At 40.2% G+C, this 14,261-nt stretch overlaps 1 protein-coding gene across 1 annotated transcript in view; it reads right to left on the bottom strand.

The window, feature by feature from the left end:
• wdr7 (WD repeat domain 7) overlaps window positions 1-14,243 on the bottom strand; it is a 105,883-nt gene extending 91,640 nt beyond the window's left edge. Inside the window, exons 1-12 of the mRNA XM_080047323.1 lie at window positions 14,106-14,243; window positions 12,648-12,819; window positions 12,115-12,221; window positions 10,999-11,077; window positions 10,410-10,584; window positions 9,611-9,687; window positions 9,017-9,136; window positions 8,643-8,788; window positions 8,400-8,502; window positions 2,313-2,460; window positions 1,326-1,441; window positions 770-902 (exon numbers count right to left, since the gene is read on the bottom strand). Of these exons, the coding sequence (XP_079903449.1) occupies window positions 770-902; window positions 1,326-1,441; window positions 2,313-2,460; window positions 8,400-8,502; window positions 8,643-8,788; window positions 9,017-9,136; window positions 9,611-9,687; window positions 10,410-10,584; window positions 10,999-11,077; window positions 12,115-12,221; window positions 12,648-12,806 (1,363 nt within the window). The 5' untranslated portion in view covers window positions 12,807-12,819; window positions 14,106-14,243. The remainder of the gene's footprint in view (window positions 1-769; window positions 903-1,325; window positions 1,442-2,312; window positions 2,461-8,399; window positions 8,503-8,642; window positions 8,789-9,016; window positions 9,137-9,610; window positions 9,688-10,409; window positions 10,585-10,998; window positions 11,078-12,114; window positions 12,222-12,647; window positions 12,820-14,105) is intronic.
• Window positions 14,244-14,261: the final 18 nt, after the last annotated feature.

Genomic DNA, 14,261 nt, shown 5'->3' with positions numbered 1-14,261 from the left:
GTTTGATCAGATTTTCTTTTCTTTTAAATAATCTTCGGAAGCTCTGATTCAAACTAGGGCTGCACCTTTCTCGTTAAAATGTGAAACAAGATTTGTTTCTCCACAAGAATGTATATTGCTATTCTCTCATACAATTATTATTTTTTTCAACATAAACACTTTCTGACACTTACGTACACCCCCTAAAACAGATAATGTAAAGTAACAGCTTTACAATAAATAGATAAATCAAACTTAGCACCCAGTCCGTTTGGACAACAGACCACTGTATGTTGAGCTTCTTGGTTAAAAAACGGCAAACAGGATCAACATTTTGGGGCTACAAGGAGGAATATTGGTAAGTTACAACATCTGTTGAGTTGTTTGCGTGAATGACACATCAATTGCTTGTTTTGTTTTACATTGGGTAGGTAATTGTCATATACATTATATAGCAGCTGGAATTGTTCCCAAGCATAGACGTGAACATTCAGCGTAACTTTAATGCATAGGGGAATAATATGAGCGAGAGAATCGTCATCATTTAGAATTGAGATGGCATAGACCGTAGGGACTACGGGTGAAAATTAGCCTGCATGAGTAAATCTGGCACATTTACATGTTGAACTTTGGTGCTCGTTTATTAATGTGCGCTGTCCCTTTTAAATAAAGACATCTAAAAAAAAAGATATATGGATCAAGATCAGGATTTTCCTTAGGATTAATTGTGCAGCCCCATTTCAAAGCATCTCAGTTTATATGTCAGTCCTAGTTGAGTCTGTTTCCTCACCTCTCCGGAGCATGTGTTCCCCCTGCAGCAGTTGTACGATGGCGGTCTGCGTAGCAGGAACCAGGATGATGCTGCCGTCCTCTCTGCCACACACCAGACGGCCCTGAGAGGGGATGTACACGCTGGACGTCACCTGGAGGGAAACAACACACACACAGTCAGGAACTGTTGGCATTAGAGATAGACCCATTCATTGGTCGGCCCATTGATCAAGCCCATCATTGGCATTTTGAGATACTCTGCATCATCTGTCCTCAGGAGGCTGATTAAAGAAATGAACTAATAATATCTTCAGACATTGCATTGCTATGGAGCAATGTTAGCACTTTAAAACTTTTTTACACATTTTCATATTTATATACAGTGTTTTCTAATTAAAAAAGTACAGTCAGCTGGACAGTTTAAGTTCAATCATTATTGTTAATATTAAATTGTATCTAATCAAACACATAAAATCATTATAACTACATAACATTTTGAATGTGTATGCTCCAAACATGTCACCTTGGTGGAGGACCAAATCCATTAGTAGTATTAGTATAGTGTGGGTTCAAACCTTAATTGGTTCTTCTTTCCCAGGCAGGACACTGAGCTGGTCTATGATCCCAGCAGACACTGGGTTCAGCTTATCAAAGGCCTCCTGGAGACTGATGGTGGAGGACACCTGCAGCTCTACACACAGGCAGAGAGAGACAGAGGCACAGTGAGAACCAGAGAGAGAGGCAGTCTAAAAAACCAGCCTGAATAAAGTGCTTACTAAATAAAAGACAGAGAAACTATTTCACGCAGCAAGAGTGACCTTTAACCAGTATCATTAACTAAGTAAACGGATCATGAGATACATCGAGATCTAAATGTGAGGCTTGTTCATTCACCCTGGATTATTTTTATTTAAGAAGTAGTGTATTTCGTAACCTTACTTTATACACCTTTCAGTTCATATTTCAGGAGCTCTTTAAAAAATATCACTAACATAGATTTGACACTGACCATGACACTCTTGGCCACTAGATGTCACTCTTACTCTGTCACTGCTGTGTTTCACCACCACCAACCGGTGTTGAACTACTTCCCTACACAGTGAATCTCGATGCTAGCAATGTTCTATTTGTTTCTTAGAAGCCATCCTCATGTGCTAATGAGCCCTTTTATGCTCCAAAACACTGGTTACAATATATGTAAAGCACTTGGAACTACATCTGATTAGTTTAAAAGGTGCTATAAAAATACTTTTGAATCGATTGAGAGTGAGTGAGTGAGTGAGTGAGTGAGTGAGTGAGTGAGTGAGTGAGTGAGTGAGTGAGTGAGTGAGTGAGTGAGTGAGTGAGTGAGTGAGTGAGTGAGTGAGTGAGTGAGTGAGTGAGTGAGTGAGTGAGTGAGTGAGTGAGTGACTGACTGACTGAGTGAGTGAGTGAGTGAGTGAGTGAGTGAGTGAGTGAGTGAGTGAGTGAGTGAGTGATTGCTTCAAATGGGTAAAAAAATGTCACGGACACCAATGGATATGTGTTGATCACCCCTGTCATGTCCGTCCCGTAGCCCTTACCTGTGGCAGTCTTTGGGGGCTGCAGAGGAGAGGCGTCAGGAACGCTCCACAGGGACACCCTGCCCGCTGAGTCTCCCTGGATCAGCAGCTTGTGGAAGGGCTCGCGACGGCCCAAGAAGAACCGAGTCACAGGAGGACAGATCAGCAGCTGGAGGAGGAAAACACACATGTCAACATCTGTTTTGGGGGAATTTTAGCCCCCGCATCCTTCTCAACATTGGTTCCGGGTCTGAGTGCCAAGTGAAGCTGACATGTTGGGTTTTGCTCTCTGGTTGCCTTTAGAGGAACAACAACGACACAGCAAACGGAATGAAAACAGAACCACACACCTCTAATTCACCTGGAACATCTGACTCATCTACAGCCTCAGAAACTTGTAAAATGGTGTGATAGTTAATATTGCCTGATTCTAAAATGGTGTTTGTGTTTTACTGTAGCCACTGCATAAGTCCAACGACCACACTCATTGACACATGTGCTAATGCAGCACAGAGCATCCTCTGGTGGGGTCAAAACTACGGGTACAGATAGGATGAGGGTCATGTGATTGAAGCTGAGCAGAATATAAGTGGCCAACTGTCTTTGTGCTCATACAAAGCTAATATCTAGACCTAACCAACTGGCCTAATACAGAATATCAACTATTTTCACCCTTGAAGCCTCAGCTGTTTTTGCTCTATTTATTTACAGACTTACAACTTAGTTATCCACTCATTACCTAGGTATGCCTCATATTGATACTTTCAGAGTAAGTTATAGGGTTAATAAAAATGACCTTAATACTAGGGCCAAATCCAGAGGATCTAAGGATTGTGTTTATTTTACCTATTAAACCTATCCAAATGAGAGAAAAAGAAAGTGCCCAATGCACAAAGACTGTGCAAAGGGGGAAATGCATGCAAACTGCACTGCCAAGCAGACAGCGCCCTGGTTGCACATGTTCTACTTTTTGCAAAAATACCTCGTTGATAATACAATCTAATTCACAAAGACCAGTGCTAATTGCCACAGGCAGTTATAGTTATATACACATGTATTAAATAGGCGCAATGTATCTTTCTATATCTCTTTCTCTTCAAAGTTGATGAGCTTTGAATGATATTGAATTGCTATTGAATAATAAAAAAAATTTGGACTCAAAAACATTAGCTGCTTTCTTAACCACACATAGGGTTAATCAGTCACATGACCTCCATCATGTTGTTCCCTCTGTTTTCATCAGGAGTAGACCTGATATATTTTACAGTGGCTGCTACTGTACAGTATCAGGTGGGTTTCCTGTTTAACGTCTGTTCACTGATGGAAATCATGGACAATATCAAGAGCCATAGACCTGGACAGTTGTGTCAAATCTTTCACTCTGGATACATGAGGGCCTGGCAGGGTTTAAACGTGCTATAGGAAACTCACCAGGACTGCCATGTGAAAAGTAGGACCAAGTGAAATGTTGAGAATCTAAACCTCCCTAAACATGGGCTGATTTTTTCTTGTTACCAGACGCGATTATATGTGAGGATTACTTCACATGTCAGTTGAACTATTTTACAATCGGGTATGTTGCCAAGATTCATCTGTGTCCTCTGGCCCTCCTGAGCCCAAACAAAAGTCTGACTTGCAGCCGTTCTTGGTAATAACTGACCGTGACTGGAAATAATAACTATGCTGGACTTCTAATGCATCATCTCCACTTTGTTGACATTTTAAACTGCAAAAAGATCAGTCCAGATGTTACTGGGGGATAATGGTGGAGATGAGAGGAGGGTAGCATAGCTTTTTATGGCCATAAAAAGGGACAATTCACCCCAAAAAAAGAACTAACTTGTGTTAATCCCAAATAGTACATTTTGCTCATCGGTTTAAACTGGTTGTAGTTTCATTTGACCTAATTTTGATCTTACGCTAGCTCAATTCAAAACTCAAATCAGTCTGGACTTTCTCCAATATCCGTCCGTTGAACATGCAAAAAGTAAAAGGAATTGGTTGGAAAAAAGGGGAGATTTAGAAAGATCAAACCCTGTTACTATTTATGGGGGTTGAAGTCACTCAGAGGGAGTCAGCAGATCAATATAAAACTGAAGAGTTGGATAGCGATAGCTATAAAGATACCTGTAAACAGATCACATCATAGATAACTACAAAAAATCAAGGCTAATCTAATGGTATCACATTAGCATACCCATAGGACAGAGATACCTACCAATAAACAGTTTAAATCTTTCTCCCATCAGAATACACAACGTGAACAAGATCAATTCCAGGAGCTGCGGGCAGGTGCAGGGTTGTTATGACCATCACAGTGATTATAATGAATATGATGAAAGCTAGTGAACCTGTGGGTGTGTAGGAGGAATGGGTGGCCGTCACCACAGCTAATTTGAAGAGGCACAGAAGCAGGGAATGACTTAGGTGTCCGGTGTGAAACGTAAATCGGTTTGTTCAGCTCATCTGAACACTGTGGACGAGCAGAGAGGGTATGCAAAGTGCCACCACAGAACACACGCACACACAAACTAAACCACATCTCCATGTGTAGATGTGAATAGATGAATCAAACGTCAGTGAGTGTTTTGAGAAGACAGCACTGGTGAGGCAGAGAAAGAGAGAGAATAACAACCCATGGTGACTTGCAAGAATTGTTTGTGTGTGTGTTTTGATTGGCTCTGTGCTGCAGATGGAAGGGGTTTCCACCTATTAATCAAAAAAGGAATTTGGCAAAAATGATAAAGCTATGCTCAATTTACAACATGGTTGTAAGTTGTGGCATTGCACTTTTCATTCACAACATCTTAGTGGCAAAGTAAATATTTCTGTAGTTGTACTAATGGAATTTTTCTATCAATAATAGTGGAGATCAGAAATCAGGGAATTTATGTGCTTCTATATGATACAATATACCTATAAAGTGGTGATTTTCATCCTTCATGTTTGCAGAAAATCCATAATGCATGGTATTCCTGTCCCATTCTGCTGTGTATCTTGAGCTTGTCATAAACTAAAGGGACTCCGTGGGTTATTTAGTTACAGAGCAGCTTGGGGACTTTGCATGCATCTTCATAAGTATGAAGACAGATGAGGAGGGTGATGGTGCTTTTGGAAGAGGAGCTTTGTTTTAGTGGGGAAGAGAGCATGAGTTAAAGTGAACCAGAATGAGTTCAGTCTCTCAATCAGGCAGGAAGGAAACCAAAGAGAGGAGCAAACTAAACAGGCAGTTCACTTTGAATGTCATATCAACTCAGTGGCTTTCACTTCTGTTCCAAGACTAAAGTAAATATGATAGCTAGGCTAAAACATCGGTAAAGATGTAACATCTGTAATAACGTACTATTTTAAAAGTTTTTTTGCAGACTTAACCATTTTTTAATTGATTTTATTAAATATGGTGTTCCCCAAGGCTCCATTCTTGTCCCACTGTTGTTTCAATATACTTGCTGTACATATAGAACCAAATTCTATGTCTGGCATTGGGATCCTTTGCATCAGGGACTCCTGCATTTTAGAGAACGCTCCTTCATCTGAAATAAATAGCACCTTATCTAAGATAGTTACTATTGGCCAGCAATTATAATCTAATGGTTTATCATTAATGCCATTATTTCTGTAATTCGAGTTTTAGGTTTTCTGACTGTACTTATTTGTTTTCTGTTTCTCATGGAAAAAATGTACAATTGTACTGTACAATTTCCTGAGAGCAGAATTCAATTACTGGAGGTCAAACTCCCTCTTTGCCACTCGGAACAAGGATTTACCCATTTTCAAAAGTGTGGAGAGAGTGAATGCGAGCCACTGAGTGGATGTCTATTTTTTCCACTGCTGTTCCCATCGTTTACTCCTCTGATGTACGGTTAGAATTTTCTGGCTGAGCTGCAAATTCAAAACTCATAAGAAGACCATAAAAAAAAAGAATCACATCTCTAGACTCTTTATCTCAAATTAAAATGTCAAAGGTACCACATCGACTAACTCACACCCAACTATCTACACCTAACCCTAACCTCGCTTAAAAAGGACCATACCACTGTGTTTTATATACTGATATATATCTACATTGGCACTGATGTTCACTTCTGTGTTAATCTAAGTCAACATTGAGTTATCATAGTCATGTCCATTCATTCACAAAAATTATGATTGAAATTGGTAAGATGCACTGATTGCTTGACCAGCAGAAAACCTTATCCTTACTACGTCTGTTTTTCTTCACAATTGACAATTACATTTATAGTTACTATGCCAAAACCATTAACCACTGGTATGGTCCTTTAAAAATAGTATAATGGTGCAGAAAATGTAACTAACCATTTTGCATACCCTTGTGTGTTGATTTTGTTTAGGACACGCAAAATGGCATGAGTTTGGAAATGATAACTCTTTGATTTAAAAAGTTACATTTCAACTTAAAGCTACTAAAATGGTACAAAGAATGCGCTGCAATTGTATCCATTTTAGTTTTTGCAGCTCAGCCAAGAAGTTGAACCATCTTCTTCCTGCCTTTTCAGTGTGCATTTTTCTGGGGCTTACTGGCGCCTCTAGAGGCCGGTGGCGGTATAGCAGCTTTGGGGTGTAGAGCTTCAAGTCGCACCCGCTGGCAGGGAGGCACATCACCTCCACAACCACCTCCTCCTCAGCAGGGGAGGGGACATGGCAGCATCAGAGGACAGAACAATAACAGGGACAACAAAAAGAACAAAAAAGACACAGACAATAGGGTTGGACGGTAATATTGTATCCCCTGTAGAAGGATTCAAATTCAAAAAAAGAAAGTGACCGACGTCCACCCGAGGCTATCGTCACGTAGATGCGCTGACAGTGCTGTTGTGATTAACTCAGAATTATTCATGGGGGTGACAGAAGTTACGCACTAAAGCTTTAAGTAGAAATACATATTTCCCGATGTTAATACCATGGGTATAATTTGGGGAATGTTTGAAAGGTATAAAAATAAATTGATACCGCCCAACCCTAACAGACAACAAATAAATACTAACAAGACAATAAATTATGAATGCACATAAAACAACGACATACTGAAGGTCTAAAATTAAATCCTAGCAACAACAAAAACAAGGGTCGGGTGTCACACACATTGCCCAACCATTCCCAATCTGATTTAGCACTAAAAAGGTTAAAGTCATTTAGCTATGCACAGAGAGTGATAGTAGTAAAAAACCTGTAGAGTTAATTGTTATCATTCAATTCACAAATAAAAGCATGTATTCATTCATTACCTGATCCAGAGTGGCTCATGTGGTAATGTCATGCCATATTCATCGCTCACCACTCTCTCTATGACTCTTTGGAAATATGGATTCATGTTGCAGACGCTGCTACTTTGCTGTTTTGTTATCCCTATGAAGTTCCCATTGGTGAAACAGAACCCATCCTGCAGAAGTTTAAAATGGGAGGGATCATGCCCTTCAAGCTTCTGAATGGCTTATGTCAAAGCCTACATCTGTGTTATGCTTGGAGAAAACCCGACCAAAACCAAACTGATCCATCAATTAGTTTTACAATCTAGATCTGATCAAAACTATTCTACCATGTTATGTCTCTAGTTCAGTGACAGTCAACATTTTCAATCTGTTATGTTAGTCAACTTAGTACGGTATGGCACGCATTCATTTGCGTTTCAATCAGTAATGTGTTTGGAAGCAGGTATCGCTAACCGCTCAATCATTAACAACAAAATCTGGACTTCACCTTAGTCTGTTAAACATAACTTCCCCTCCAATAATAGAAATAACAGGAAGGTAAAACACCACAAAATCCTTAACAACAAATATTTAACTCGGCTATGACTGTGCAACATCACAATCATGTTTTTCTAGTGAGCAGCAGGAGTGTCCCGTTAACATTCTTCGCTTGCAAGTCTGTGAAACCCTCCATTTTGAAAAATAATTCAAATATGAAAAATACAAAAGCTTAGTTTACGCTATGTTTGCTGTTCATTGTAACGTTCTATGGTCTTTACATAGTCTCCTTTTTCATAAGGCCAGAACATCAGTTGTGTGTTTGCTGGTAAATCAAATGATCGGAAATTGCAGCAAACTAGTTTCAGATGTCAATCACGGTGTGTGTGAGACGTCTTACCTGTTTGTCTGAGTGTTCTGCAATGCTGTAGACGAGCGGAGGGATCGAGCCTTCTTTGGTTTTCCCCACGTCACTGCGGAAATGTTCGCTAGCGGGCAGACAGCTGGTGAAGACACACGCACACACGATAAGTCTAGGTATACAGCAATAAAGTAGCACATTTTAAATACGTTCAGAAAAAAAAAGCCTTTAGACGTTTGTCTGTTCACAGGGATGTGAGAGCCGGTGTAGCAGTGTGTTTACCTTGCGGGCAGCTTGTAGATGTAACTGCGGCCGTCTTCGGTCCAAATGATGACTTTGTCTGCGGCGATGAACTCTCCTCCGGTCCAGGCCTGGTCACTTTCACTGGGCACGGAGCACAGCAGAGAGTAGTCGCCTGCGTCAAACACCTGAGGCACACACACACAAACACAAAGAAAAGCACACAAACACACACATAAACAGAGACACACACAGAAACACACACACACACACACACACACACACACACAAAAGACAGATATGAATATTTGTTATTGTAGTTATCAGATGGAGCCGGGTCAGACTGAAGCCAAAATGACAGGTTCATTCAGCACCCCACTCTAGTACTTGATGTGCAGTAGTAACTTGGCCCTTACCCTCCAGTACTTGGAGCAGACGACCAGCAGGCTGCTCTGAGTGAAGGTACAGAAGGAGATACTCTGACAGCCCTGACAGTAGATGGGTTTGGACTCTTCTTCAAACACGGGGTCCAGGTCCTGAAAACCCAACCACACGCACACACACATTACAAATTACAGCCTGAAACCAGTTACAATATCTGGGAATGGCATAAAGGAATAATTATACGTCAAGCTGACATTGGTTTGGTTTGGATGAGTTTCTTGATCGAGAAAATAAATGTTAGGGGTATCCATTAATGGTTTATGTTTAATGCCTAAACGTCATTCAAGATTAAAGAAGATTCAAGATTCAAGAATTCTTTATTGTCATTGGGTGTTTTGCACACAACGAACTTTATGCCGACGGCTCCGGCTTAAATTACACAGTAAAAACAACAAGATATAAAAATATACATAATATATGACATGGATCGTCAGAGTAAAAACGATCCATGATAGTCATATAGCAATACAGCCAAGGCCTTTAAGTTGACTTTGGAGTATCAAGAGGTCTTACACGAGACCGATGTTTGTTTTTTAAATAAACAAACATCATGTATGGCGGTGTACCTGCATTCTGCTGACCTCAGCTGTGATGATCCACACCTTCAAGATCCCCGTCACCGACACTGCCACCACTGTGTCCTCTACACAGAGACACAGTAACACACAGTTAGTTGTTATTGCCTCATGGTTAATCATACTCTTTACATAATATCAAATGAACATGGCTCATGGTAACATGTTAAAGCTCACATATGATGCTGATTTTTTCAGGTTCGAAATTGTAATTTGTTTGGTTTCTACAACAAACGGTGTTCATGGTGTAGTGTATGTTTCTCAGAGTGCCATTGCTGTATCTCCTCTTTTCAGCCTCTGTCTGAAACATTCTGCTTTTTATTTAGAGACTCTTTAAGCCCTGCCTTCCAAAAAGCCCAGTCTGCTCTGATTGGACCTGAACCTATCTGCTAGTTGGATTCAGGGCTATCTAGGTGTGTTAATCACAGGTAGAGGTAGTGCTTAGTTCGGTAGGTAATGAGGAGGACTGGGCTTTTAAGATTTCAGCAAGGTGGAGGTGGAGTAAAAGAGATGGTTGATTTGTTCTCATACTTTGGGAGTCTCTAGAGACACAACAGCAGGGACCCATATTAATGTTGAAAAACCATGAAAAAAGTGAATTTTGAATAATAGTTGACTTTTAACATTTACCAGGTTAGTGTAAAGTGATTATAGCGTTCATCTAAAAGTGAGTCTGTTTCATTAACTCATATATATATATATCTATATATATGTATGTAATTATACAGTATATTACAAAATAAATTGTAAATGAAAATTCCATCCATTCCATGCCCACAGTGTCCTTCACCTTGTGTCCGGTGGGAGCGGATGATGCTCATGGAGCTGATCCAGTCTGGAGAGATCTTGGACACCAGCGAGTACAGCACCTCCAGGCTGGTGGCGTCCACCACAAGGATCTCTGGGTAATGGCCGTTACAGAGCAGACGCCCCTCTCGCTCAGCGTCTATAGTGAACTGATAGAACTGGAGAACCACAAAGGAGAAGGGGAGAAAAGTAGAGATAGACAACAATCTGATCAGAACATAAACAGCTCAAAGGGCAAAACTACACTTTCTTTTCTCCAGGTAAGCTTCTAATATGAAATTATGTGTTAAAATACAGCAAAGATAAAACGTTTCGAAGTAGCGAACAAATGAATGAAAAAGTATATGTATTAAGAAAAATTCAACTGAGAGCATTATAGCAGTAAGTGTGATGTGGTTTTATTATACTGGTGGATTTAGTGCTGTGGAAATGTACTGTACATTGCAATGACATCTCCATGCGAGATACAGAATTACAGTCACCCCTCCCTCCTTTCTTTCTTTACTGATACCATATTAGGAGCTTAGAGATGACTAGAGAATGTACAGCATGAGAGTGAGTGTGTGTCTTACCTGTATGCCGGTGTGAGCGCAAGCCAGCTTGGTGAACTCAATACAGCGTCCATCATTCACATCCCACAGACACATCTCTCTGGAAACAGGGACAAACAACAGTTAGACATTAATCTGTAGGAGTGTAGCTGCTGTAAACGTAAATCCTGGGTTTCATTTTCGTTTTATTTTCTTTAGATTTGAAGAAATATATAATTGAAAATGTTTGTATCCTTCAACAGTTATAGCAATTTTAGTGGTCGTCTTACTATGTATAGAGCAAAAAAAAATGTGGCCAAAGTGTTTTACAGAGACAACTACTAAACAGGTATATAGTATTTTTCATCAGATCTGAGTGTATACCTCTGTGCCGTCACCGGTAATTAACTAATCAGTCAGTTGACATCGAATTAAATCATTGCAACCTACAAAACACAAGCTGGTTACAGCTCCTCACATGAGAAACATAGGAGAGGGGGCGCCCTTAGCTCAGTTGGTAGGGCGTCCCCCCCATGGGCCTCGGCCAGCAGCGGACCCGGGTTCGATTCCAGCCCGCGGTCGTTCTCTGCATGTCACTCCCCTCTCTGCCCCATTTCAACTCTGTCTCTACACTATCAATAAAGCATAAAAATGCCCAAAAAATATCTTAAAAAAAAAACTTAGGAGGGGCCAAATGTACTGACATGTCTGACTGTTAGACCTGTATTTCAATCATAAGTCAGTATTTAGAAGCGTTTTGTTTTGGTAGCCTAACCAATGTACAATGGGCCAACATTCTCCAATGCAATATTAGAATTATAGTGATCAAAGTATTATAAAAGAAAAGGGTTTACTTCATTAAAAATTCATAATCCACCCATAGTCTAGGCATAGAAATCATGCTATTTTGCAACACCAGAGACTAACACAAAGATCAATGTTGCCACAATAACAGAAATGTGAAACAACGTAAGAGACATCTGGACCACTGGTGCATTTGTGACACCAAAAAAAGTGGAATGAAAAAGATCATGGATGAGTTTTTAATATGCAGAGTTTAAAATCCATGTTAACAATTAATCTTTCTATCGTGTGTGTGTTGTGTGTTGTGTGTTGTGTGTGTGTGTGTGTGTGTGTGCGTAATCAACCTCCACTCACCCGCTCTCTGAGGCACTGACGATGTACTGTTTGTCACTGCATGTACTGGCCTTAGCCAGACAGGTGATGGAGGCTGTATGGCCGAACAACATGGCCCTGGGGCAGATCTGATCAAACAAACAGAAGAAAGGAAGGAAGGAAGAAGAACAGACGATGACAAGCAGAGTCAATAGAAAGTAAGTAGGCGCAAGTGCTGGGCAATTAATCCAAACCTACATTCACCCGGTAATCGACTTAAACTTGCTCATGTTGATTATTTTGATTTGGGCCCTGTACAAGATCCTCTTTCTTTTACTCTTAATCAGCAGTGATTTAGTGACTTATTTTATATGACATTTATATTTAACATATTCATTCATTCATCATTTCTTTAGATAAAATATCCCAGCTTTAAAGTTGAGCATATTTACAGTATGGACCTTAGCAGTGAACTATGAATGCAAAAAAATAAAAATAATGGTTCAGTAATCGTAATGGTTGTAAAATGTTCAATTAATGGTGATATTGATTTGCAGTCAAATGGCCTCCAGTACCTCTAGCTCAGGTGTCATGTCCCACAGGCAGATCTGTCCGTCATGGCAGCCTGTGATGATGGTGCTGAAGTCGTCCATCACCAGCACACTGCTGATGCAGTGGGTGGGAGCCATGCGGCCCCATAGCACTATGGGTAGAACCAAGCTGTTCCCCGACATTATGCTAGTGTGTCTGGAAGGAGCAAAGTAAAAGAGTTAGAGCGTTAGAGAGAGAGAGTGAGTGAGATAGTGAGAGTGAGAGAGAGAGAGTGAGATGTTAAGATGTTGAAGGTTTTCTGGAAGATCTATTGAAAACCTTTAAAGCCCTGCTCATTGAGCTCATTGCGTTTGCATTAAATGAACGGCTGTGATGAGACTTCTATTAATTACCAGTTTCTACTTAAATGTTGGTATTGCTCTTCATCCAGTTTATTTTATTTATTTCCCTTTTACTCACAAACATTTTCTTCCATTCATCAGTCTTCTATTTGTTCAGTGTATACTGTACAAGGTCTTACACCAATAAAGCTTGCTAGATTTAATCATGCACATTATGCAAGATCCTGGAACATCTCTAGAACTCGTTAACATTTCTTTGATACGTCTTATATGTTGACATCTGTATTGTGTAACATTGCATTCTTGTTTAGAGACACAGTTTGACTTAAATATAGGCCTGGTAGCTTAATGTTTTATCATTTCTAGCAACAACAAAAATATATATATATACAACTTTAATATTACATTGAAAGAAACGAACAACCAGAGTCCAATACCCGAAGCACTTTGATGTAAACACATACTTGATCAATAGAGCTGATTCAGAGATTATTCCATCACGACATTACATGAAGGTGCTAAATACATAGCATGTTAGCATGCTAATATGCTAACGTATAACGTAACCAATTCCGAATATCGTAACCTGCCGACATTCAAATTAACAATCCTCCCTCTATACGCAATCACGAGATCTTGTCAAATCAGTAGATTATAGTGATGTCATAGACACAGATACACCGTCAATGAGTCACGAATCATCGTCCTGTCATGGAGACTGGTGCAGACACAGCTGCGACCCTTTGACAGAAATAAACAACACATAGTTCACACGTTCACATGAAAACATAAGCAGTTTGTGTGTTTATGCTTCATTGGAATAATTAACCTTGGCGTTATGTTGAGGTTTACAGGCTGTGAAGCATCCTTTAGAGAGTAAACATGGATGCAGTCAATTCACATTCAGCTAAAGGGCAGTCTCTGACACCTGGGGAAAACGCAGCAGCGGTGAATTCTGAAGATATCTAAATTTATAGCGAGCTGTCACTGAATACCAGGCGTTAGAGGACAGATTAGCTGTGTGCAGTGATCTGTGAAGTGCTAGCGCTGACGTTAAACTACACCTGCAATATATAGCCACTACCGGGTTGGCACAGCTAACGAGAACCTAAATACCATGTTAAAAATTGCGATACGTACCACAAAAAGGAGTACTAATAGAACATTTCCTCCTAATGGAAGGCTTATGGACCAACGTTGCCCTTCTTGGCAAATAAAAACAGGTATTATCCTAGTTTACGGTTTATGTTTTTAGCTGCTCGTGCCACTGACAAACCGAGACGTTCGGTCAGCTGA

Source organism: Ammodytes marinus (genome assembly GCF_949987685.1).
Source record: "Ammodytes marinus genome assembly, chromosome: 18".
Lineage (NCBI taxonomy): Eukaryota > Metazoa > Chordata > Actinopteri > Uranoscopiformes > Ammodytidae > Ammodytes > Ammodytes marinus.
The sequence above is the reverse complement of the archived record's forward strand: the minus strand, read 5'-3'. Positions and strand labels throughout refer to the sequence as shown.